The sequence below is a fragment of the Pollicipes pollicipes genome, unplaced genomic scaffold (assembly GCF_011947565.3).
Source record: "Pollicipes pollicipes isolate AB1234 unplaced genomic scaffold, Ppol_2.1 Scaffold_4002;HRSCAF=4701_pilon_pilon_pilon, whole genome shotgun sequence".
NCBI classification, from domain to species: domain Eukaryota; kingdom Metazoa; phylum Arthropoda; class Thecostraca; order Pollicipedomorpha; family Pollicipedidae; genus Pollicipes; species Pollicipes pollicipes.
This window is the reverse complement of record NW_023596420.1, coordinates 7,602,141-7,629,061: the sequence shown is the minus strand read 5'-3', so window position 1 is coordinate 7,629,061 and position 26,921 is coordinate 7,602,141. Positions and strand designations below refer to the sequence as shown.

Genomic DNA, 26,921 nt, shown 5'->3' with positions numbered 1-26,921 from the left:
AATCAACCCAATCGCTACTTACGCCATGGCATTCTTTTACTCGAAACGAATGAAAAAAAACATGATCGTGGGTAAGTTATGTGAATCGAAGGTTTCCGTGAAGATATCCATACTTTACAATTCACATCGATGTCCTTTAAGCTTAACTGTCACTATGCTCGACAACGGCAACTAGGTAGGATGGTGAGTGGTCCGGCTCGTCCGGATAGTGAGAGTGGTAACGTATTGAGTCCCATAGCCTAAGGAGCGGCGGTGTACGCAATGTGTTTCTATTTTGTGTGTTTCTATTTGTGTGTTAGTGTTTGTATTTCATGTTTCAAAAGTTGCACTTTTTAGTGTGCGCTACCAACAACTTGTTGGTGGTCCAGAATCAAATAAATTTGAAAACGAGCAGCACTAAATAAACTGAGCTACGATAAGTGGCAGGACAGCATCACATCGGTTGTCCAAAATACTCCTAAGGTTTTGCCCCTGTGTGTCCCAAATCCCAAATTTCCAAATTGAACTCTGCAAATGTCTGGAATTCCAAAAAATGTTGGATCCAGTCGGCACCTATACTCGGCACCCGCTCAGGAAGGGAACTGAAATCGATGACTCTGCACCAACAGAAGATAACCCCCATGGCATGGAGCAGGAGTGGCGATACTGGTCCCGTCATGCGTGATAAAATGCGAAAAGCTTTATTCAGTTGCGGAGCCGGACGCTTGTCCCGAGTTTCAGAACGTAGCCGGCAGGAACGCCAGCCCCACCCACGACACCCGGCCGGCCCAGCGATCCGTGCTGGGCGCCGCGACCAGACCATCGGTGCCACACGTGTCGCTGGCCGGGAGGGAGCCGACTCCACAAGTGTCGCCAGCGCCGGCGCCCGTGCCGCCGTCGCCGGTCGCTCGTCGTTTTTTACGGCGCCGGTCCGATATTTATGCCCTCTGGTCGAGCGGGTCTCTCGTAAACGGCGACCGGCCCGTCCGACGGTCTGCTTTGCATAATACATTGTCATGGGCTGCGGTGTACGGCAAGTATTTATCGTGACCTGGCGCGGCCGGCGGCGACCCGGTGACCTGGCCACATGGTCGATCGGAGCCTGGTGGGCGGACAGACAGCCGGCCGCCGCTCGGCGCCAGCGGCTCGCTGGCCGGGCCGTCGGCGAGATCTGGACAAGGGACGAATGCATGCAGAGTAGCAGGTGAAACCGGGAAGTCTGAAATGATGAGAAACTGCCGCGAGATGCAAGTGTTGTCTAATTCGTGACTATACATAATATCCTGTGCTGAGGATACACGTTCACGTGGTACGATTTTCGCGTATTACTTGTGGCAGCCTGCGTGCTAATTAGTCTAAATATTCAAAACAAGATTGACAAGTCAAAATGTGGTCGCTGGAGTGGATTTGTTCGTTTGTTTACTTATGCGCAATCGCTTAATCGCCACGTCTGGAATTATAAACAAAGAAAAAAGCACACAAAAACAGTGAAATCATTAACGCATGCACGCATGATTGTGCGCGAAATTTGGCGATGGGGCACAGCTCAACATTTCTTACCGACAAGCATTCTAGCACGCCGAAATTGATTGCTCTATTCTAGCAGCTTTGTAAGTTTTCAGTCCAGTAAGTTTTACATGGCGACCTCTAATGTTTTGACGCCGCCATTCACATGCATAATCATGCATGTAAAAACTGATAGGGGTAGGAGGCACGTGACCGCAGTGTCCCCTTGAATGCGTCCATGCACGCGCGTTTCCTGACTGCGGTAACACAAACTAGGAGGCCGCTTTTGAAGACAGTTGTCCACCCGAGACTGTCATGGCCCCTGGGGGAGTCATGATGTGTGAACAGTTCACTCGTGACCCAGGCCTGGGATCAAAACACGACTCCGACTCGGGCTCACAACGTCACGATTCAAGCTCCGATTGTGAACTTCGGTGGCATGGTGTACGCCCATTCTGACTCGTGCTTTGGCTCGTTCTGAGATAACGCGAACCGAAATATGGATCCATATTAAATCGAGTGTACTTTATATTCACATCATTGGAATGTAAAATATCGCGTTGACCAGTGCAGCAGTGCAGGTATGTATTTTAAGGTCCAGAATCACAGGACAGACGCACCGGCATATGCAAGGTCTCACGTTAGTTTTTTTTGCGTTGCGTGCAGCACCTTATGAATGTGAATGGTTGGGGGGGGGGGAGGGTAAGTGTCGGATTGTTACGTAGCAGTACAGCCCAATCAAACCCAAAATGATGCAGTCCAAACCGGTACAAACCGGTGAAGCAATAATCCCGCGACCATGACATCACAAGTGCACAGCATTTACAGGCTGACATCTAGAGCGTAGGTCGCCACAAGCCCCCATAACGAGCCCAGGCCTGCCTGCCTGCCTGCCAGCATGCTGTCTCCCTCGCGTGGCTCCTAACAGAGCACGCTGCAGTCCTGGGCCGCGGCCGGGCGTCTCCCCCAGGGGCCTCCCCCCGCGCGGGGGTCGCTGGGCTTTTTTAGCGGACATGCCCTCGGGCGGCACGCGAGCGGCTCCCATCCATCATCCGGCGACATGGCGACGTCAATGTCGCCGTTGTCATGGTAATGCCGGCGTCTGATCGGATGCCGGCGCGATAGCTGATCGCCGCCGCTATTCAACGCCGATCGCCGCCGCTGTTCAGCGCTGATCGCCGCCGCTGTTCAGCGCTGATCGCTGCCGCTGTTCAGCGCCGATCGCCGCCGCTGTTCAGCACTGTTCATCGTCGCCGCTGTTCAGCGCTGTTCACCGCTGCCGCTGTTCAGCGCCGATCGCCGCCACTGTTCAGCGCTGATCGCTGCCGCTGCCGCTGTTCAACGCTGCTCATCGTCGCCGCTGTTCAGCGCCGATCGCCGCCGCTGTTCAGCGCCGATCGTCGCCCCTGTTCATCGCTGATCGCCGCCGCTGTTCAGCGCCGATCGCCGCCGCTGTTCAGCGCCGATCGCCGCCGCTGTTCAGCGCTGTTCATCGCCACCGCTGTTCAGCGCCTAACGCCGCCGCTGTTCATCGCTGATCGCCGCCGCTGTTCAGCGCTGATCGACGCCGCTGTTCAGCGCTGTTCATCGTCGCCGCTGTTCAGCGCCGATCGCTCCCGCTGTTCAGCGCTGTTCATCGCCGCCGCTGTTCAGCGCCGATCGCCGCCGCTGTTCAGCACCGATCGCCGCCGCTGTTCATCGCTGATCGCCGCCGCTGTTCAGCGCCGATCGTCGCCGCTGTTCAGCGCCGATCGCCGCCGCTGTTCAGCACCGATCGTCGCCGCTGTTCAGGGCCGATCGCCGCCGCTGTTCAGCGCTGTTCATCGTCGCCGCTGTTCAGCACCGATCGCCGCCGCTGTTCAGCGTCGATCGCCCCGCTGTTCAGCGCCGATCGCCGCCGCTGTTCAGCGCTGGCGGCAGGCGGCCGCCCCGCTCGTCAGCCAGCGTGATTGAGAGGCTTAGAGGGCAGGTCTTGTTTAGGAGGGTGAGCCACATCGGCTGTAAGTCGCCAGGTGGCCAATCGGGCCGGCTGGCGGCTGTGGCTCGATGCCACTGACGCTTGGACCAGAAGTTCTTTCATGGTACGAATGCTAAATTATTGAGTGATTGGATGCAATATTGTATAAGTTATAAAAATGCAAGGCCTTTCATTGTGAGTAACTCGGGCCACCGGCGATTTGACTTTCCGCAGCACTTAGCTTGCGCTCTTGGTGACTGTAATATGCCACAATCAACACTTAACATCAAACTGATACCGGCATACCAAACTCTGACGTGACTCCACATGGGTCACAGTAGTATGGTGTACGGTGTGCTCCACACAGTTGCTGCCGCCCGACCGCAAAGGTCCCGAGGAAAGATTCTTCCGTGACCAGAAAGGTCGGCAAGATTGCCGAATGGGAGCGATATAGGCGCCTTGGCGTCAGCATTGATGCGTACTATCGTTTTATTTCGTCTAAGTTAGTAACAAGTCTTTTACCTGCGCTCCGAGAGTATCAGAACAAGAAATAAACCAAATTGCAGATAGCTTGATATCTAAATTACCAAATGTTATCCCGCTTAACCCATTCAGGACGACCATTCACCATTTTCAGACCACAAATTCCAGTTTCGTTTTTGTTTTTTGTTTCGCTCTGCCCAGTCCAGCCAATGGCACTGGCCGCCCCTGACCGCGGCGAAGTTCCGCCAACATCGGCCACCACGCCACCATCACCAGTCCAGCCTGCATGGTCACAGCGCGACCGTGGTCAGTTTGGCGCCAAACCGGCAGCGCTCCGCGGACGGCGGACTGGCCTGACCATGCGGGTCACCTCCGGGTCAGCGCCAACCGCCCCATATGGGTCACGCCGCGAAGCGGGCGGCGCTGCCGTCCGGGCTCATTACCGATCGTTTCATTACCAGCCTCCGCGAGGCGGAGGGACGGGGCGCACGAGCGCTGCGAGCGGTGATGTGCGACCAGCACCGCCCGGCCCGCGGCGGAGGAGCTCCCGGCTCCCGCCATGGGATGGGCCGGGAGGCCTCCCCCGACTCGCGGCTCCCACCCGAAGCACCGTGAGGTCACGAGGTCACGGTAACGCTACCGGTTCCAAGCCGAGGAACGTTTGGGAACGTTCGGATCACGAATGTGGGGAAGGTCGGAATCTGGACTGGGTAAAGTTGGTCATGGCATTCTGCATCAGAGTGCGTGGCATCATTTTGACGCAATAGGCTCTGTAGTAACTAAAGCGTTTACCAGGCCTGCACGCCGTAGTTTATCGTCACGTCATCCGGCACGACACTGCCGCAGTGGCCATCTGCAGCTGTCAACGCGTGCACTTTGTTTGGACTTCTTACTAGTGTCGTCATTACTGAGTCAAGACAATGTTCATCGCGCTGAAGGTGATAACATTTGTAAGTTGACACAGGTCTTGACATCCTGAAAATTTGCGGCATGTGTAGTCGACACGATGGAAGATGGAGATGATGCCATTCCAGTTGAGGAGCCCACAGGGCATTGGTGCTGGGACAGCATGTGTCCGTGATCCGGATGCTCCCCATGTTAAAAAGGTCAAACATGCGCAGAACCACGATCACGCATGCGCACTGCTCCAGTTCGATGTTGCAACTCACTGCCAAGAACACCAGAAGAGCACAGACCGGGACACCACCTCACTGCCGCATCCCCTTGGTGTTCTGCCGCGTTCCCGCACTTTCTCAGGCAGCAGTCCGAGTCTGGCAGCCTCGAGTCTGTCACGGATCAGCTCTGCACACAGCCGCCAGTCGAGCTGATACGGGGTATTTACGGGCGCCGTCCCGGCCTTCGGTGCACTCGCGGCACGGGCCGGCAAACTCTGAAAAACTCCGCCGACAATGGCTTTCGCGCCGAACCCAGTGACAGGGTGCGAAAGTCACATGTCTCGGCCGTATTTTTCCCACATCTTCTTGTTCGCCTCGGCGTGTTTGTGTATTTTTGCGGGATATTTTTCCCGTAACGCTACAGTTGTCGCTTGATGCGTAGGCGGTAATTTTTATAATAGGAGCTGAGACATGCAATTAACCATTCACGGTCTGCATTGTGCGCCGTTTTTCTTTGTTAAATGGAGTATGCACCAAGGTCATCCGATCTGCAGATAAGTCACCTGTTGCATACTGCGATGAGGTAATTACTCGGATGACTGTGGGCGGGAACAGCCGCTATCTTGCCGAGATCGCCCGGGAGCCGGCCCGAGCGGCGTACCGACTGATGGTGCTGACAGGACAGCGAACGCACCAGCTGCGCTGTCCGGGGGCGCGGTGTCTGACAGTGCAGGCTCTGGCGTTGTCTGGTGGCTCACTGGGGGGAGATGCTGAGACTGGAGTTGTCGGAAGGAATTTGTGTGGTGCATGCTTCAGTTTCCGACATGTAGTTGTATTTCGACTCGTCCATTTTGGACGTTCATGCCGATCAGCATATGTTAAAACATGAAGATCGGCGTAACAGCAAAAATGCAAATTATGCCGTAGTTACGTCCGTCAGCTCGCATTCTGACGCAAGAGCACTTACTGTTGCTCATACGTTAACCTATATACCTTGCAATGTTATAGGAAGGTCAAATGTGTAGTTCACTCGGCACTGTCTGGGGACTTCTGTCTGAAACTGCACCTGCTGTAATGCAACTGCCTGTGGTCTGCATCAGTTCGTAGTGCTGCCTGTTGTCCCGTTGTCTGCTGGTGTACCACACTTTCCTTCTAAAATGCACATTTAAAGCATTTGTACGGAAAGCTAAACTGAGGCCGGGCGGAAAGGTCAAGAGGCTTGCTATCATACAGGTCGTGTTTTCCTGAGCCTCTCTCAGGGAGGGCACCACTAACCGTCGGTGCTGTGCGTGCGGATCGGCACCTGTCAGCGTCTGGTCCGAAATGGCTCAGTGCTGGGGCGGGCAGGAGGGCCAGCAGCCGCTGTAATAGCCCGTGAATGGCCCGCGCGCGGCCTTAATCGTCCCGCTCATCTCGCAGCGGTGACCCCAGCTTGACCCGCGACCTGGCACTGATAGGGCCGTGCTGTGGCCAGGTGACCCCGAGCCGCTCATTTCTAGCATGCTATCCCGGCGCGGGAATTACGACTTTATTTCAAAGCGTAATTGCCCCCGAGACGTTTTAATTGCACTGAGGAAAGGGGAGAGATGGCGCGTTCTATGCGTCATGCTACACGACGCAGGTAAAGCCAACTCGGGGCACGCTAATCAGATCTCGCGGGAAAGATTGTCAGCCAGAGTTGTGCTAGTCTTCATAACATCAATATTATTTTGTCACTATCATAACATAGGCATTGCCAGTGTTTTCAATAACCGACAGCTAACTTGCAGTGTGCAACGAATGAGTTCGAATTGGCAATTGCGTAGAAGCTGCAGATCAGTGGGGAAATGCTTGCCACACAAAAATCACTACATTAATTGCCCTGAACCGTTCATTCATAGCACCATACTAAGTCCCACACGCGTTCCTCATCCATCGAGCGGCTTAGGCACGCTTGTATGGACACCACATGAAGGACGTTATGCCACAATACACCAAGCCAAGAAAAACCCACAAAACAAAAGAAATCGGGCCAGCGGACAGCCAAGCCGGCAGCCGAAGAGAAAGGCGCGGGAGTCGGCAGCATAATCGGCCGGATGGGCCGAGAGGAAGATATGCCAGGGCGCTGAGAGACTATTCGCCGACAATTTGTCTGCGGGGTGGCCGGTGGCGGCGACGGTAATGGTCGGCGCCCTGCCTCCATCATTATACACCAATTACTGCCGACTGCGGCCCGGCCGTCGGATGACCGGCTTTCAGGGACAGATGACCGCTCCTCAGGGACAGGTGATAAGTTCGCTGGCAGCATGGCGTCTCAGGGCAGATGACCGGCTCTCAGGGACAGATGACCGGCTCCCAGCGACGGATGACTGGATCTTTTGCGGCACAGCATCTCAGAGATAGATGCCGGTGCCCGCGGATGGACGCCTACTTTTCATCAGCCGACAAATACCCATAACGATAGCTCAGCTGGTTAGAGAAACTGCCTTCCAGCCCGCCCACCTTTGGCGGGATGGATTCGAGTCGGTTTTGGGCGTTCGCCATTTAGCCTTGGAGGGGATTGCCTGTGGCCGTTGGCAGCGGCCGCGCCAAAGGTCAGATGACGCCAGAGGGCAGGACGGGCTGGGCTTAGCATTGCGGCACGTTAAACTTTTACCGCCAAATTTTGTCGTTGACCTGAAATTTCAGGATCGGATGGTGGCGGCAAGGGTTCACGCCGACAGGCACTGCTTAGCGTGAGGTCTGACCTCACAAATTTATTCACTCAATAGATTCGGGGTACGTTTGTTTTAGTAAAGATGACTGAGCACTTGCCCGCACAGCTCTTCAAGGACAGATTAATCCCCATCTGGCAACACGGGATCTCAGGCTTACTGCACTGCCTGCCTCTGCAAACGACCAGCTCATATCGACAAAAAAACATCCATCTGACAACCACCAATATCTCAGGGACAAATGACGGACTGTCATGGGCAGGTGACGGCTATCTGGCAGCATGTCTTCTTCGGGACCAATGATGGGCTGTCAATGGTGGAAGATGAGCTCAATGGCAGCAGAGTGTCTCGGGGATATTGCCGTCGCCGGCGGTACAAATGACGGGCCTGTCAGGGTCACGTGACCGGCTGTCAGCCTGTCAGGCAGAGGTAACCAGCTGCCTGGTAATCCGACATCTTGTGAGCATATGTACCGGTCTCAGGGGTACATAACAACCTTGGGAGGTGGGGTGGGTGGGAGATGGCCAGCTCTCGAGACCAGATGGTAATGTTTCAGGGACAGATGGCTTAGCTCTCGAGGCCAGGTGGTTATGTCCCAGGGATAGATGTCCAGCTCTCGAGGCCAGGTGGTAGTAATGCGGCATTTAGTTGGTGATCAGTTCTTTTTAATTTTCTGGGGCATCCATTATTGACATCCAGCTCTATGGCCTTCATGAAAAGAAGCCTCGTTTCCTTCTCCCACGCAAAGACCAGTCAAGCACCAGGAAATTGGCACCTTCTTATGCGTGACCGGGTTAGGAAGCTCAAGAAGACTTGTCAATGTGATTTCCCATTCACGCTTTTAAGTTTGGGTAATTGAAGTAGTGAGATTGGATTAAAACGATCTTGTAAGTTGGCTTTTCAAACCGGAGTTGTTGAACTCTGTTGCGCAGCATACGATTTTTTATTACGATTCAGCCGAACAGCTAATGAAACAGAACTTAAATCCGAATCTGTACAACACAGGATCAAACCCGGAATAAGACCCTATTCTGCTGGAATCGAGCTGAGTATGGTGGGCCAGTTTCGTGAGTAGACATTCGTACACAGAGCGGCGTGGTCGTAAGATGCAATTAACGCTCCCTTTACGGCGAATTATGTTCATATTTTAGGATAACATAGACACCAGCCAAATGCCCGCCTACCGTCACGATACTGCACTCATGTGTGGAGTGCACAAGAGCTACGAGCGAGCAAGTAACATGCCACGCTTTATGTGCATAGGCATTCCGACACCGCTCAAGCACCAGACTGAGTGCGTTAGCGCCGGCTTACAGCCAATAATATTTACTGGCACTGTGAATTTAGCAATCGTCTACGTTCAGTCCCATGCCTTCAAAAAGGCAATGCATGTGCAATCATGATTTACCATGCGTCATAATGAGCTTCTGTCTCCAGCACCGAGCAGCTGGTATCGACGCTGGAACAGTCCAAGCATCGCTCCAGCATCGCTGATGGCAGTCGAGCACCGGACGCTGGAACAGTCCAAGCATCGCTCCAGTATCGCTGATGGCAGTCGAGCACCGGACGCTGGAACAGTCCAAGCATCGCTCCAGCATCGCCGATGGCAGTCGAGCACCGGACGCTGGAACAGTCCAAGCATCGCTCCAGTATCGCTGATGGCAGTCGAGCACCGGACGCTGGAACAGTCCAAGCATCGCTCCAGCACCGCCGATGGCAGTCGAGCACCGGATGTCGCTGCCGTGGCGCCGCAAGTCTGGGCCTCTCCAGTGCGTGTGCACTGGCTACGACCAGCCTGAGAGTCGGCCATCTCACCTTCCCGAGGGCTCCACAGTCAGACTGCAACGCATTGTCACCTGCTCCGTTCACACGCACCCGCCGTTCAGATAACGGTACGTCGAGATGCGCCGAATGGACGATGTGGCTATCTTGCAGCATTCACGCCTTTCCGTTGAGTAGCGTTGTACGTTGAGACACTGACGGTCGCGCTGCAGTTGCAAACTCTGAATCATGGCTTGCAATATGGACGCGCAATCCTGCTGTGGCCCACCGTCCGCCAATTCGCGTACAGAGAGACTAAAGGCAAGGAGTCGGGCGGGGGCCGGGAGGGGGGGGGGGGGGGGAGAGGGGGATGGCGGTGCTGCTAATCATTAGCACCATGTATTGCTGTTGAACTCTTTACTTACGATTGCTGATAATGACGTCCCTTGTCACTTCCTAGGCATAAGAATGCCTCATGACTGTGCTTCACACGGAGTCCTTGGCGTTTCCAATAGTTTGCCTGCGAGTTTGGTCATACGACGCTCCAGCGCTCATCAGCGCCTCAGCGGTGTCCGCCACGTGTCCGACATAACTCCCCCCTGAGCAAACAGTCATTCCGCGGTAAAAGCCAACTTCATAGTGCGGCGGGAGCGGCCAGGCCGGAGCCAGATGTGTCCGGGCCGCCGGCTGTCCGCCACGGCTTCGTGTCGCAGTCGCTGAGCACCGGAGTCGCCGGCTGTCCGCCATGGCTCGGTGTCGCAGTCGCCGGCTGTCCCCCACGGCTCGGTGTCGCAGTCGCCGGCTGTCCCCCACGGCCCCGTGTCGTAGTCGCCGGCTGTCCCCCACGGCTCGGTGTCGCAGTCGCTGAGCACCGGAGTCGCCGGCTGTCCCCCAGGGCTCCGTGTCACGGCCGCCGGCTGTCCCCCACGGCTCCATGCCGCAGTCGCCGGCTGTCCCCCGCGGCTCCATGCCGCAGTCGCCGGCTGTTCCCCACGGCTCCATGTCGCAGTCGCCAGCTGTACCCCGCGGCTCCATGCCGCAGTCGCCGGCTGTCCCCCGCGGCTCGGTGTCGCAGTCGCCGGCTGTCCCCCACGGCTCGGTGTCGCAGTCGCCGGCTGTCCCCCGCGGCTCCATGCCGCAGTCGCCGGCTGTCCCCCACGGCTCGGTGTCGCAGTCGCCGGCTGTCCCCCACGGCTCGGTGTCGCAGTCACCGGCTGTCCCCCACGGCTCGGTGTCGCAGTCGCCGGCTGTCCCCCACGGCTCCATGCCGCAGTCGCCGGCTGTCCCCCACGGCTCCATGCCGCAGTCGCCGGCTGTCCCCCACGGCTCCATGCCGCAGTCGCCGGCTGTCCCCCACGGCTCCATGCCGCAGTCGCCGGCTGTCCCCCGCGGCTCCATGCCGCAGTCGCCGGCTGTTCCCCACGGCTCCATGCCGCAGTCGCCGGCTGTCCCCCGCGGCTCCATGCCGCAGTCGCCGGCTGTCCCCCGCGGCTCCATGCCGCAGTCGCCGGCTGTCCCCCGCGGCTCCATGCCGCAGTCGCCGGCTGTCCCCCACGGCTCCATGCCGCAGTCGCCGGCTGTCCCCCACGGCTCCATGCCGCAGTCGCCGGCTGTCCCCCACTGCTCGGTGTCGCAGTCGCCGGCTGTCCCCCACGGCTCGGTGTCGCAGTCGCCGGCTGTCCCCCGCGGCTCCATGCTGCAGTCGCCGGCTGTCCCCCACGGCTCCATGCCGCAGTCGCCGGCTGTCCCCCACGGCTCCATGCCGCAGTCGCCGGCTGTTCCCCACGGCTCGGTGTCGCAGTCGCCGGCATGGCTGCAGGCCACACGGTCAGTCTCACGTGTGTCACCGGCACAGGCGGGGGGGGGGGGGGGGGAGGGGGGCACCGGAACCGGCCATCGGCCTCACACTGGGGCTTACCGCTCTGCAATCACATCCTCGGTCTGATAAGCCTGCAGTGTGTTTTGTCGTGACGAGAATGCTTCACCTGTGCGTATTTTTTTTGCAAAGTATTGTCTTATTGAAAAGCACTTATGCATTACAAGTCGCGCAAGTGTTGTGCGCAGCACATCTTTCAGAAATGTCTTTTAGTCTCGTGTAACGGACGCTATACGAAACTGACGAATCCTTTAAAAATAACGCGCATCGCCACGCTACCATGCTTTGAGCGAAGCAAACTACGACATGTGGATACCTCAGTGAACCAGGGGCACAACTCCACGAAATTCACAGAAATGTAAAACCAGATTCCCTCAAGACATGGCATTGCATGCTGTTTTTATGCTTTCAGACGCTTTCCATTGATTTAAGGTTTTACATTCGTGGCTGTCAGAGAGGGGTTAGATTTGAAATAGGAGTTGTTAGCTTTTATAAATTGTTTACTATGAATGTATGTAGTTCTCGATGACTGACTGGAGTTCTTGTCCACCTCCCCCTGAGGCGTAACTAGCTCTGGGTCTTGCGAAGGGTCATTGCTCATTTGGTTGCAGGTCCAAACTCCGTACCATGACGATACAATGAAACAGAGCTACATGCAAATTGATGCGTTTTCCATCACCTTAGGAGAGGACCCGCCTGTCCTCTCCCACCCTCCCTTCCCTCCCTCCCACCCATCCTCCCCTCGACCCGCCCTTGACCTCTCGTCCCCCAACGCCCGCAGCGTCGACCCAGGCTAGCGCGGCGCACCTCACACGAGGTCCGCCGCCATCTCCTAACTCGCCCGCAGCGCCGCGCGTCTGGCGCGCGGCCGGCGCCGGGCCGGTCGGTGCGCCGCGCGGGGTCGGGCTGGGCCGTGTCGCTGCTACAGCTGGCCGTCACTGTTGTACATGTACGCCTTTGTGCACGGACAAGTGGTGCCCGGACGAGTGACAGGCGCCGCCATAGGCGACGAACACCTGTGGCCGGCAGCGAGTGGCCTCATTGTCCGCGCACCACCTGAGCGCCGGGCGAGGGACCCGACCTCGCCCGGCGCTGCGGGCGCCGTGTCCACCGCCGCCTGAGTCATGAGGAGGGGCCAGCAGGAAGGGTGTCCACCGTCGCCTGAGTCATGAGGAGGGGCCCAGCAGGGAGGGTGTCCACCGTCGCCTGAGTCATGAGGAGAGGCCGGGCAGGAAGGGTGTCCACCGTCGCCTGAGTCATGAGGAGAGGCCGGGCAGGAAGGGTGTCCACCGTCGCCTGAGTCATGAGGAGAGGCCGGGCAGGAAGGGTGTCCACCGTCGCCTGAGTCATGAGGAGAGGCCGGGCAGGAAGGGTGTCCACCGTCGCCTGAGTCATGAGGAGAGGCCGGGCAGGAAGGGTGTCCACCGTCGCCTGAGTCATGAGGAGGGGCCAGGCAGGAAGGGTGTCCACCGTCGCCTGAGTCATGAGGAGAGGCCGGGCAGGAAGGGTGTCCACCGTCGCCTGAGTCATGAGGAGAGGCCGGGCAGGAAGGGTGTCCACCGTCGCCTGAGTCATGAGGAGAGGTCCAGCAGGAAGGGTGTCCACCGCCGCCTGAGTCAAGAGGAGGGGCCAGCAGGGAGGGTGTCCACCGTCGCCTGAGTCATGAGGAGAGGCCGGGCAGGAAGGGTGTCCACCGTCGCCTGGGCCATGAGAAGGGGCCCAGCAGGAAGGGTGTCCACCGCCGCCTGAGTCATGAGGAGAGGTCCAGCAGGAAGGGTGTCCACCGCCGCCTGAGTCATGAGGAGGGGCCAGGCAGGAAGGGTGTCCACCGTCGCCTGAGTCATGAGGAGAGGCCGGGCAGGAAGGGTGTCCACCGTCGCCTGAGTCATGAGGAGAGGCCGGGCAGGAAGGGTGTCCACCGTCGCCTGAGTCATGAGGAGAGGCCGGGCAGGAAGGGTGTCCACCGCCGCCTGAGTCATGAGGAGAGGTCCAGCAGGAAGGGTGTCCACCGTCGCCTGAGTCATGAGGAGGGGCCAGGCAGGAAGGGTGTCCACCGTCGCCTGAGTCATGAGGAGAGGCCGGGCAGGAAGGGTGTCCACCGTCGCCTGAGTCATGAGGAGAGGTCCAGCAGGAAGGGTGTCCACCGTCGCCTGAGTCATGAGGAGGGGCCCAGCAGGGAGGGTGTCCACCGCCGCCTGAGTCATGAGGAGAGGTCCAGCAGGAAGGGTGTCCACCGTCGCCTGAGTCATGAGGAGGGGCCAGCAGGGAGGGTGTCCACCGTCGCCTGAGTCATGAGGAGGGGCCAGCAGGAAGGGTGTCCACCGTCGCCTGGGCCATGAGAAGGGGCCAGCAGGAAGGGTGTCCACCGCCGCCTGAGTCATGAGGAGAGGTCCAGCAGGAAGGGTGTCCACCGCCGCCTGAGTCATGAGGAGGGGCCAGCAGGGAGGGTGTCCACCGTCGCCTGAGTCATGAGGAGGGGCCAGCAGGGAGGGTGTCCACCGTCGCCTGAGTCATGAGGAGGGGCCCAGCAGGGAGGGTGTCCACCGTCGCCTGAGTCATGAGGAGGGGCCAGCAGGGAGGGTGTCCACCGTCGCCTGAGTCATGAGGAGGGGCCAGCAGGGAGGGTGTCCACCGTCGCCTGAGTCATGAGGAGGGGCCAGCAGGGAGGGTGTCCACCGTCGCCTGAGTCATGAGGAGGGGCCAGCAGGAAGGGTGTCCACCGTCGCCTGAGTCATGAGGAGGGGCCAGCAGGGAGGGTGTCCACCGCCGCCTGAGCCATGAGGAGGGGCCCAGCAGGAAGGGTGTCCACCGCCGCCTGAGCCATGAGGAGGCGCTCGGCCTCAGCCAGCAGGGCGAGGGACCCGACCCCGCCCGGAGCCGCGGGCGCCTTGTCCACCGCCGCCTGAGTCATGAGGAGAGGCCGGGCAGGAAGGGTGTCCACCGTCGCCTGGGCCATGAGAAGGGGTCCATCAGGAAGGGTGTCCACCACCACTACCTGAACCATGAGGAGGCGCTTGGGTTCGTGTGGTGACTGGACGCCTGACGCCACATCTACCTCACAGGGGGGAGGGGGGGGGGGCATTCGCCACCGCCTGAGCGCCAGAGGAGAGCGACAGATCCTGCTGCTCAATGGTCATGAGGAAGGATCGACTCGTTTACGCGCAACGCCTAAAGGGCTCCCAGCACTCGAGGTTCTCCCAGCACTCGAGTGTGCATTATTTTTGTGTAATGAATGAGCAAATGTTTTCGTGATGACGATGTGATGATGTGATAATGATCCGCGAATGCTGTTTGCGTGGAAGTCAGGTCAATGTGAAGATCAGACAGGTCAAGCAGGCCAAGGCTATGTTTGGCAATTTTTCTGAATTTTCTAGCTCCCTAAGTTACGTGGCCCATTGTGGCCCACAATGACCTGCTCAGCAGTCGTAAGTGCCCTGTTATCGGTTCATTCAAGCCTTCTCAGTTCCGGATCACACGCACGACGCCTCATAGTCGGCGTATGTATTTGAACTTCACAACAGAATTCAGCATAATTGCGCCAAGGTACAATGGTGGCGCACAAGGTACAATGGCGACGTGGGGAGCTGGCCTCTAAACTGAGGGTGCTTTGCATTTAACATGAGACATCATATGACAATTAGTCTTGAAAATATGCTGGTGCTGACTTAGAGACTAATTTCTCACGGCCCGAAAGGGCCAATAATTTGGCTTAGCCACTTATAAGTTGATCTGACATGGCTGTTGCTGCCGCCCGGATCCGACTCACGGTATTCGCTGGCCCAATTCAAACAAGTGAAGTAGTTTGTTACAGCGGTCCAAGACGAGAGAGGGAACTTCAAACCGCCGGGTTAAGAAAACCACACCAACACGTTGCACCAAAAGCTCTGGTTCTTGGAAGGCAGCTGTTTGCTTCCCATTGACTCAACTTCTTTAGATACGGAACAGTGTGACAACTTTGTCAAGAATGACAACAGTTGACCTCGTTCCCATACATGAAAATGCCTCCAGGACGTATGCCAAAAATCTGCACCAGGTGAAAGTGTGCTTGTAGGTATCGTTCCCTAGTTGCGCCACTAATGGAAATTTCGACAATTTTTTATATTTGCAGCATCAAATAATGCACAAAATTATTTTATATGGCTGAAGTAACGACATGAGTTGGCGGAGTGTTGCATATGTAATGATCTCACGGTGCTGAATTTGGAGTTCACATTTAGAATAGCATTGCACCCACGTTACAGCCGGAACACCAGTAAACGAAAAAAATTATCTGCACTCTCTACCATGCATGATGGTCAATTTCTCAAAATAATTGGGGGGCTAGATTCATGAATGTCGTCGAAAAGTTACAAGTACGGAAAACTTCTTGGATTTCGTCCGTTTATGTTCTGGTTGTTTACTTACATAATACATATATATATATATATATATATATATATATGCATGATAAATGAATATATATATATATATATATATATATACATATAAAGATAGACATATAAACATCACATTTTCCATGCGTTTTTTTTAAGTTTCATGTGCATATCCATAGCAATCACATATGAATGGTTGGCAGTTCGCATCAAACTCTAATACATACGCAGAGCTTATGTGAAGTAGAGGGTGTGCAGCTGTGCACACTCTTTTGCCCGCTGAAAGGAGAAATTGACGTATGATTCACCATCATGCACTTGAAAACTGGAGAGAAAAAATGTTCAAGAGCGGGGTGTTCACAATATATGCAGCTATCCCAACCCGTTTAGACATACGTTCTCAACACGCAAACATTTTGTCAACAGAGCAAATGCATCTCAGTAACGTAAAAGAAAACATAAGTCCTCCTCCACGCAGCCTTAAACAAAGTTGTCCTCACACTTTCCCCAAAAACGCCTAGGCAGATGCCCTCCTCTTGAGACATATTTTTCCCCGTTCGTTTCAATGAATACGCGTTAAGAGCCCGCGTTACATCTGTGGGACACCGTTCTAAGCTGTTGTGCCTTTGAACGAAAAGCAGCCATAACCCGTTCCACTTCTTACGTGTGCCAAACGAAACGCCCATGTCAATGTCATGCGCAACACGGGTTGATTGTAACAGCGTTGCTAGTTGAGCTGACTCCTCAGTAGTCATGCGATTATACTTATGCCCACATACCCGGCGCTGAATGAGCTCACCGACGCCCAGCCAGCCTTAATACCCCTGGTTGGCATTGGCAATGATCGTACTTTTGACGGTTCGCTATCACTCTGGCCGAAAACGCGCTTCAAACACCGCACCCACATGCGGTCCTCGCTGCGCCTACAGCAGCGATGCGGATGAGCACGTTCGGCTGCATTGATAGGTGCTCTGTTTCTCGCATGAGGCTCTTTGGCGTTCGATAACGACGACATATATTGACACGCATATTGCAATTACGCACGCATATTCAAAGGCCGGCTTAAAAGTTATAGATGTGAAAAACTCGCTCCAGCATAACCTTTCAACAACGCGAACTAATTTTGAAGGACTTTCGGAAGCATTATTCTCCGACGGTCGTTCACAATCGGCGCCCCATACCTGGTGTTGACCACAGTGGCCAACACCGTTCAGTTTTACGGAGAATACAGCGCTGGGCATGGTTGCTCCTGCTCCCAGCATTACGGAGAATACAGCGCTGGGTATGGCTGCTCCTGCTCCCAGTTTTACGGAGAATGCAGCGCTGGGCATGGCTGCTCCTGCTCCCAGTTTTACGGAGAATACAGCGTTGGGCATGGCTGCTCCTGCTCCCAGTTTTACGGAGAATACAGCGCTGGGCATGGCTGCTCCTGCTCCCAGTTTTACGGAGAATACAGCGCTGGGCATGGCTGCTCCTGCTCCTACGATTGTGAGCGCGCAGACACACAACTTTTATGTGAGTTGTTTCACAAGTCGATGCTGCAAAAGGATCAACGCTCTTGCGTGAACATCAGCTGGTCTTTTTCGCTTTTTATCTGATTTTCATTCGCTCTGTTGAGCACTAATGAAAGACCTTACCGGGCAAGGTGTTTTGCAGGTAAAACACTAGGGACGCATTAGCGTTCCCAATCATGGACTGAAGGGCCATTCCGTTCCCCCTCGGGGTGCCTACCGGCTGCCATTTTGGCGATACGGAAGCGGGGTCCCCTGGTTGATTCGAAGGCCTTAAGAGGACTGTTTCATACATTGGTCCCCTTCTCGACGCGGGAGGCCCTTTGACCCAGTAAGTTGGCCCCAGGTCGTTGCAGGAGCCCTCATTGACACAACATGATCTCTTGTCACCGCAGGTGGTTCAACAACTTAGCTTTGACTTTTTCATTCACTCTTTCATTCTCTGATCAGGCGTTACAGCAGAATAACGTAACTCATTGCAGTCTGTAGAAGCTGAAGTATTACTGAATACTGGCAAAACACCGAGGCAATGCCAAAAAACTAGACCAGAGCCAATAATGCGTATGCATCGTGTAATAAAAATACGTGCAGCATGCAACAAAGAGAGAAAATACAGAAATAAACACGGTACAAACGCAAAGTTCTAAAAGTGTGACTAGCTTAGCTGCACTTACCCTTACATGACACCGCAGTTTGCATTTCGTTTGTTCTTTTGACCTTTTAAATGTCTGTTAACAGCCTTCATTAAACTTGATGTGATTTTAAGGTTCTGTATTTAATGCTCTGCTTGTACCGAGGCCATGAAAGGTTGGAGGTGTGTGCAGTCACCATTACGGGAGAACGAGGTAACTTGGAAAGGGGGGGGGGGGGGCGGGGCGGCAGTGGTCCAACCAAAACGATGGAATTCGATACCCGTGATTGCAAGTCGCATGTATCTCGATAGAAGGTCCCGGCATAACATGCACGAACTGATTTGCCTTCAATGCTTCTACAAGACTACTTTTGCTCAGGGCTCACTTTGTGCCGTTGCCGAACAGCCTTCCGGAACTGACGTCAGTCGTTGATTGGGTTAGAGTGGGGGTATCGGGAAAACGCTACTCAACCTTAACTTTCTTTCTGTGACTAAATGACTGGTCTGGTCGTGCCATTCTGCCCCAACATTATTCATTGCAAACTGGAGTTGGTGCCCCCCACCTCCCCACAGAAAAGGAGAGAATCAATAGTTCGGTTGTGTTTTCCTGTTCCGGGTTTGTTATTTCCCAATCCTGGGTGCTGGACCAAGTTCAGAAAACTGTGAAAAAATGCCGATTTTTTCGGTAAAAACAACCCAAAACCTAGCATCATAATAATTCAGCGCAAATTGGACATTAACAAATTGTTGATGTATTGTTATGATGCGCATGCAAGTTTGATAACTTCAAAGATGATGAAAATCTGGGGATCCACCTGGAACACACGTGAAGGCTTTCAGAAAATCAGGGAGATGCTCATGCCGTTAATTCCAGGTGGACCCGGATCAAAAGTTGACATATATGACCAGAAATTACAATTATCATAACGGTGGGATATGAAGCTTATGCGATTTCGACAGAAATTTCGACCGGCAAATAGCTGCAGGCTTAGGCTAAAACCGTTCAAATTTCATCTCTCTCCTTAAAATATGCCATATCGAAAGTCCCGGGACGCAACGAAGCCAGCTCTCATCCGCTTTCAATGCCCGACTTACCGCAGGCGGGGGCGCGAGCGCGGGCGCGGACAGGAGCGGGGGCGGGGGCGGGGCGGGGGCGGGTGGGTGGGGGTCGGTCGTGCCGCGCCGGCGGCGCCGTGCAGCCGCCTCCGGCGCCAGTGGTTCGCCGCCGCAGCGGTCGGCGGCGGCCGTCGTCGGCGGCGCCCCACCTGTCGGCGGCGGGCGCAGGTCAGCCGGCCGCCGCTCGGGCCGCCCCCGCCGGCCATGCCCGCGCCGCGCCGGCCACGGCGGCCAGCGGTCGACGCGCGGCGGCCGCCGGCCGTCGGACAGTCGACTCGCCGCCGCCCGGCCGGCCAGACGCGCCGGCCCGCTGCCGCCGCCGCCGCCGCCGCCGCCGCCGCCGCTGACGCTGCTGCCCGCCGGCCGGTGATGGCGACAGCTGACTGACCCTAGGTCACGGCTCAGCTGGGCCGCGCAGTGTGCCGCGCCCACACGGTGCGCCACGGGACGCTTGAGGGGCCGACAAGATGAGGGTGAAAATGCCTCCTTCCATGCGGATTCTGCAGGATAGCCAGGCGGACCAGGGTGAGTACAGAGTGAGCTGATGTGTTTTGCGCACGGGGTGGGGTTCGCTTACAACTCAAAGGTAATCCTGCGTGACCGATGATACGTGGTTCCAATACTTACTCACGATAAATCCCGCTCCCGCGCGAAGCGCCGATGAAGAGCGACGATGACATACAACACAGAGTGCCGCGCATTCCGAACTTGAATTATTAGACTGTGTTTGAGTTAGCTTGCTATCTGGAAGCATTTGTGAGCTTTTGTCGGTACTTATATGTTGTGAATGGCCCGCTTTTATTCGAAATCATTGTGGACGCTTGTAATTTTGACAGGCCGCCTTTTCGTAGTGTTATATTTAACAGTTCAAAAGCAGCCGTTTCCCTTTTTGTTTTTACGTTCCTTACGGAAATTTGATATTTTTGTTTTTCATAGATATGCACAATTTCTGAAACGATATTTTTGTCGTTGGATTGCTGCGGTTGAACAACTAGCTCCAATTTAAGAAGCATTTGCACTTTACAGACCATTCCTGGTCCATTGTCGCTCGCTTTTGTTGGTTAGGTTAGCGTTCACCTTCGTTCAAAGATGTTTAATTTTTGCTCAGAATTCTCATACTTTTGCGCAGTTCTAAAGCTAACAGGATACCAGCGGCCATTTTCGCGTCAACCCTTCAGAGCCTGGTAGTTTTGGTAATAATTATTTGTCTGCGACCCAGATATTCTTGCATTCCCCATAGCCCGCTGTTATTTCGCAGACTTGATTGTGAATGCGAACGCAAATGAATACCATCGCTCAGTTTCGGTGTTCAGATAACCGACAGGACAGCACACGAGTGCCTCTCTTGAGGCAGGCTTGATCTTGACTTTTAAGCAAGTTACATGGTGCGTGGCCGATTTAGCTGTGGATTACAGAAAGTTTGCGAAATCCTTACTTCAAAAATAGCACATTGGGTTGACCACGCAAGATAAGAAATAGCACGCATTCGTGCTTTGCCAGACACGGGACTAGGTGGCATCAGACGGCCAGTGTGGTCGGGGCTGGGAAGGGCCGTAGAGTTTTACTACGACTTTGTTATGAAAACTGTGACATTAACGACAAAACTTGAGCGCTGTTGGGGAAACCTGAAGCCTTCGTTGCTGCATTCTTTTTATTATTCACAAACCGATGGAATGTAAGGTTTGGACATCTTGGTGTGACTATGAATAACACATCCCAAGCACGCAGAAGACGCCCTTTTTAAAAACCACGCACAACTTTCAAAATGGAACACTTAGTGTATGTGAGGTTGAAGAGTATACGATGTGCTAGGAAAGCTATGCTTGAAATTCTGATAGCGCACATGAGCCTGCGAATCATTGCTGCCTGGGCGTGAATGGCAGGGAAGCCGGTCAGCCGGACTGCCGGAACGCGGACCAATCAAATGTTTCCACCAGAGGAGCTTCCGCCATGGCACGCAGCAATGCTGATGGCAAAGGCTACGGCCGCCTGACAATTAGCTACGTTACGCCTAGTTTAGATGACCCACGCACGGGTGGAGGGGGTGGCGCTCCTGGGGGTCAGATACTTTGTAACGCGTTGTTTTATTAGCAATTTGGTAGCCTGTGAGTAACTGGCGGTGTCACAAGCATCATACCGTTTCTAAGACATTACCCAAGTTAAGGCCTTCCCGCCAGATGCACTCGCATGTTATTATGCTGTTGATGGAACATTTTTAGTAGAACGCACACCATGCGTTAGCAGTAGACATGGATCTAGAAGGAAAAAATAGGTGCAATACGTCGAACATAGCTCTTATACTCAATTTGGCTATGTCTTAACGTAATGCTGGAATATTTGTAGCAATTGTTTTAAAGCAAAATACTTGAGACAAAAAAGAACAAACGGCAATAAAGTTGTCTAATGCATAGTGAAGCAAACAGGATGACAATTCGTGCAATATATCAAAAGTGCAAATATGAGCATAACTGCAAGATCAAACGCTTTAACGTAACTCGCTTCTGCAAGCGTTAGGGGTGCCCCGTATTTCGCTTTGTTGGAACGCGTAATTTGCAAGCACCAGTTGACAATCGCAGTCGCCCGGTGCCCGGTATCATGTCTGTTCCCATGTCTGCTGGAAAACATGCTTAGATTCGGCAAAGGCTGGTGATCTCAGAAGTTGGGCGAAACACAGCTGACATGACAAACTGCATAGTTAAACTCTCATGAACTTTATAGTTTGGAGCGCTGTCAGCCTGTTTTAGCAGTTTTTCTTTATGTAGGTGTGTACCGCGCCGCGCTACGCCGGCGATGTATCTCCAACCGCCTGCGAGATTCTCCCGCGTTTCCATTCCACGATCTGGCGTCCCCCGCCACTCAGGGGAGAGACCTCACCTCGTCCACTCGGCCGTCGCTCAGCGCCGCAGTGCTGGCGTCGCCGCGGCCTTGTCGGCGTCCGCTACGTGACAGTTCGCTCCACATTCGCCGCGCGCACTCGCGCGCTCTCGGTCCGGGCACGAGGGGTCGTGCGGTTAGCTTCAGCCGTCGCGCCGACGGGCCGTCGGCGCGGCGCGGAGTCGAATTCCACCTGTCGGCCCCTCTCGGCCGCGTGACCCCGCTGACCCCGACTGACCCCGCCGGTCATCCCGCTCCGATCTAGTTACAGGCGGGCGGCAGCTGGCCGCGCGCCGTGCGGGTCCAAGGCTGCGGGGGAGAGTGGGGAGCGGCCGTTTATCGCCCCCCGCCGAGAGCGGGTCCTTCGCCGGTCAGGGGTGCGGGCGAGGGGGGGGGGGGGGCGCGGGGTACCGGGGCACGTGCGCTCCGGACACTTGGCAAACGCTGCCCCGCTTCCTGCCCGGCACTGAGCGTGTTTTCGGCGCGGAAGGAGCGCGCGCGGCGATTCTGGTGCGCCTTTTGTGCGCGGCCGGCCGGTGCGCCAGAAATAGGCCGCCGATTCAGAGCAGTACATGCCCGATCTAGATAAACACGCGACATCAAAGGTGGCATTGAGCGCTGGCTGGCCAGATATGGTCAGTGCGCAGGCATTGTCGACTTGTTTTGCATATTTTGATGGCTGTTTTGTCGGCGGTCGCCCTATGAAAACCGGCTGGCCAAGGGTCGCCAGCCATCCCCGCTGCGCGCCTTTCAATCATCTCCAATTTACATGTGAACGCGCCTTGGCGGCCCCCGCTCGTTTCGTATTCATTGCCTGTTTAACGGCGCGACCGGTGACAAAAATCGCCCTGCAATGTCCGTGGCGCCCAAGGGCCGGCGCTGCTTGTGCGTGCCCCGTGTCGACTAAGGCGAGGGTGCCGTCACCCCGTGCCCTGCCGCTGGGTCTGACGGCCGGCGCCCTCGCTCGCTCACCCGCTCCTTTTCGTGCGGCGCCCACCGCGGGTCCGGCCTCCCCGCTCTCTCCCCTGCCTCCCCGCCTGCCTCCCCGCGTCCCCGGCCGCTCGCGCTCCGCTGCGGTGAGCCACAGCGGCGGAGGGCCTCACCCGCTGGATCTGCCGATCGGCCCGGGCACACGCAGATACTCCCGAAATTATTGTTTGCGGCTGGCGGTCTGTTGCAGGCGACCATAACCTTGATCGCAAATTAGCCCCGCCGGAGCGCGTGGCGGAAAACAGCGTCATCTGGCGGCGGCGAGTCTGGACCGTGACCTGCCGGTAATGCCCCGCAGGCGTGCGTCAATGAGACGCAACAGCAGGAGCCCCACGCAGCTCTCCGCGACACTGCCCCGGTTAAATCTCAACGTCATGCAGACTGTCGTCTCTGAATTTATGCCTGCTTGAGAGGAAGAAACGTGTGATGTCTCGCTCCACACCTCTTCACCGCGCGGCTCCCGGTGCCTGGACGTGCAGGCACCCGACCACGGACGGCGGCGGCTGCAGGCCCTCTGACCAATACCGCACGGTAGCGGTGACGCGCTCCGACAGCGCTGCAGCACCTGGCGCCCCGCAGAGCCGGTGCCGGCTGCAGCCTCACGAGTGGAGAGGAGCGATCTGAAAGCAGCTCCATTGTAAGGGGCGATGATGCATCGCAACTAATTACAAATACACGGGTATTCATTGGATGTGATGTCAATATCGCATGAAACAATCTGGCCCGTTTGGTTGAGAGATGACCACAATCCTTCACCGGACTGCCAAGTCATCGCCGAGAGAGAGAGAGAGGGGGGGGGGGGAGCTCACGACAGTCATCCCTGGGAGGGGGCAGCCGTCGGGCACCGGTGTCAGCTGCAGCTCAATAGCCCGCCCGTACCTGTGGATTTAACCCCTTCAAACAGGGCCATTAGCTCTAAACACGGCCTGCCCCCGGGAAGGGGCCTATTTATTTTGTGTGTGAGCCGAGCCATTACATTCAATTATCGCCATTAGCCTCCCCCGCGCTGGCCGATAGGGGGCGGGGCCGTCCGTGTCCGGCGCGCGGCCCGCTGCTTTGTCGGGCCGTTTTTGCCTCGGGGGACGCCGCCGGGCGGCCATCTGGTCAAGCCGTCGGACGCGCCGCGCCGCCGCGCCGAGGTGTGGCCGGGCGCGCGGCGCTCGCGAGAAGCGGCGGCGCCGCCTGTCAACAGAGTCACGACGGCTGCCTATCGCGTCCCATCTACAAGCGGACGTCTTAATTAGGCGACGTGTCAACCTTTCCGGTGTTCTTGGTCCTGCTGGTGTTTCTGAGGCAGACGCGGCGCGCAGGCGTTTGTTTCGCCTTCGGAAGTGGAGTGACGCAGAGCGCCTTGGAGGCTGGCGGCAGGGAGCACGACTGGAACCTCAAGGAACGCAGACCGTGAAGGGCACGTTCTGGAACGGCGTGTAGCCTGCAGGGGGCGCAGCGGCGTCTCGGTCATTTTTCTTGTTCTGTTTTGGCCCGTCACCTTCTCGACGAGCCGTCGAGAAGGCGACGAGACAAAAAGCCGCCTCGTGACGGGTCGAGCGTTCGTCGTCTTTGAGTCCCCACCCTGCCATGCTGCGTTGTTGGGCGCCAGGCCAGTCAGCCTGCTTGCAGAGACTCTAGTTGGACTGGCTAGCTGGCTGGCTGGGCCTGGCTGACTGGCTGGGCCTCGCAGCACGTAAGCGGGCTCACCGCCCCGGGGCGCCCAGGTCACGTGACACCGCCGCCAGGTCAGAGTGCGGCAGATCGTGTCGCACGCGCGCGCCGCAGCGGCGGGGAGAGTGACGGGAGGGGGCGGGGGCAGTGGACGCTGCGCACCCTCCCAGCCCGGTGTCTTATCCTGACTGATAGGAGCCGGACAGGTGTGCGTTTCGGCCGGCCCCGTCGCCCCGTAATCCGTTCTCAAGCCGGCGCCGACCCGCTCCAGTTCCCGCCGCCAGGGCGGCGTCACCATCGCGGATCCGTCACTGACCGGCCTGTTATTCTATTTATCCGGATGTCCCTCCCCTGCTCCCCTGCGAGTGGGGAGCGCGTCCGCGGTAGACGTGCCCACGGTCAGATCTCACCCCCTTCCGTCCTCCTAGTCGGCCGCTTTGTTGGTTTTTCAATGGGTAAAAACTCTTTGAATGGCGAAAGGGTTGGTGACCGTTTTTCCCGGCACTGGGGGAGGGTCGCACCAAAATAGATAGGTAATTAGAAAGGCGAGGGGCGCGCACGGCAGTCGCGGCTGGCGCGAAACGAGCTCACGGCTGGCGCCGCGCGGCCAACGGCTCGGCGGCCGACGCGTCCGTGCATGATCCCATTGGCAGCGGCACCTGGTGCATCTGATGAGCGCGCGGAACGGTTTTCGACCATTCGTCCCGGCGCCGGTGGGGTCAGCGCCTGCTGAGGGCGGTGCCGCTCTGCGAGCCAGCAGACGCGCCGGGCGTGGCCGCCCCGGACACGCCCGGCCGCCGCCGCCGCCGCTGCTGTCGCTGCCGCCGCTGCTGCTGCTGCTGCTGCTGCTGGCGCTGCTGCCGGCGTTGTTGCTGCCGCCGTCCCGCTGCCGCCCCTCCTTCTCCCCTCCCTCGGTAGCGGGAGGGACAGGGAGCAGGCCAACCGGAGCTCATTATCAGCACCTTTAGCACTCGTTATGTCGCGGACCGACCGCCGGGCATAAATCAGGCGGGAGTGGGCAGCGGCCAGCGACCGGCACCGCACAATGGCCGCAACAAGTGGCCGGCTACCTCCGCGGTGAGACCCCCCTGGCCGCGGTCGGAGGAGGGGGGGGGGCGTCACCTGTCGCCGGCCCGGCCCCAATCAATCTCGGCATCGATTATGTCGCGACACGGCCAGAGTGTCCGGCGGCCCAATGTCAGCCGGGCTGAGCGACGTACCGGCGGGCGGCGAGCGGGAGGGGCCGCCGGGCCGAGCGGAGGACTGGGCCCGCCTGGCCGAGCGGAGGACTGGGGCCTCCCGACCGGAGACCGCGACCGACCGGACGAGATGCGGGAGGGGCCGCCGTGCCGATCGGAGGGCTGGAGACGCCCGGGTGGAGAGCGGGAGGAACCCGACATGTTGCTAGATGAGCTGATGAAGCGGTGTACTGCCCAGTCGAGTCAAATACTCAGAGAGCCTACCACAGTTGCGGTGAAAAGGGATTTCGGGGGCGACCAGGGGGCAGGTCACCACTCGCAACACGCCATTGTACGGATGGCCCAGTTCCATCGACTCCTGAAAGGCGAGCGGGGTGCTCGAAGCTGGAGCCGGAGAGCAGGCCGGCGTGGCCAGAGCTGCCGGGACGGACCGGTCACCGTCACCGACCAGGTCAGCTGCCGCCGCCGCCCGGATGGCCGCCGGCCTGACCCGCGGCCAAACAATGGTCGGAGAGCGCCATGGAATGCTCAATTAGGCCAGCGCCGGCCAATTTATGAACGCCGGCGCCGGTGGCGAGCATTGTGTGGTGATCGGGTGTCGGGGCCGCACCGTCCGACCCGCCGCGGCCGCCGCGGCCCGACCAAGGTCCGCCCCCGCCCGCCGCGGCGCCCGGCCGGCTATTTGCTCAGCTTAGAGCGTCTCCTTTTGAAACGGCCGCTTCGTCGTCGCTCGGTCCAGCGGCGGCGGCGGCCGGCGACGCGCTGAATCTGGGGCTGCCGGCCGTATTTTGACTCGGGCACATTGTGGGCCGCGACGCGATAAGGCGTTGGCCCCATAGATCATCGGCGATTCTCCGCTCGCGGGGCTGTCGGGGCTCAATGCGCGCCTGTGACCCGCGAACAAAAAGCGTCGCCGGCCAGCGTCCCCCGGCCGGGCAAAAACATACACAACTCACGCTCGGTCGCCCCGCCGCCGCGACGGTCCGGCCGATCGCCGGCCGTTCTGAATGCGGCCGTTTAGCTGGCTTTGTGCGAGGTCCGGCGCCCCGGCGCCGCGGCCGCCGGCTTTGCCGGCGCTGGTGGACCATGGCGCTCTCCGGAGCCGCGCCAGCCGGGGAGGTCGGTCCGCGGCGGACCGGCGGACCGAGCGGCGGCGCCGCGGACCGCGACACGTCGCCACGGACGGCTGCTGTGG

At 57.4% G+C, this 26,921-nt stretch overlaps 1 protein-coding gene across 1 annotated transcript in view; it reads left to right on the top strand.

Moving 5' to 3' along the window:
* The first annotated feature begins 19,342 nt into the window (after window positions 1-19,342).
* LOC119094038 (uncharacterized) overlaps window positions 19,343-26,921 on the top strand; it is a 34,049-nt gene continuing 26,470 nt past the window's right edge. The window contains exon 1 of the mRNA XM_037217101.1: window positions 19,343-19,526. Coding sequence (XP_037072996.1) covers window positions 19,469-19,526 — 58 coding nt within the window. The 5' untranslated portion in view covers window positions 19,343-19,468. The remainder of the gene's footprint in view (window positions 19,527-26,921) is intronic.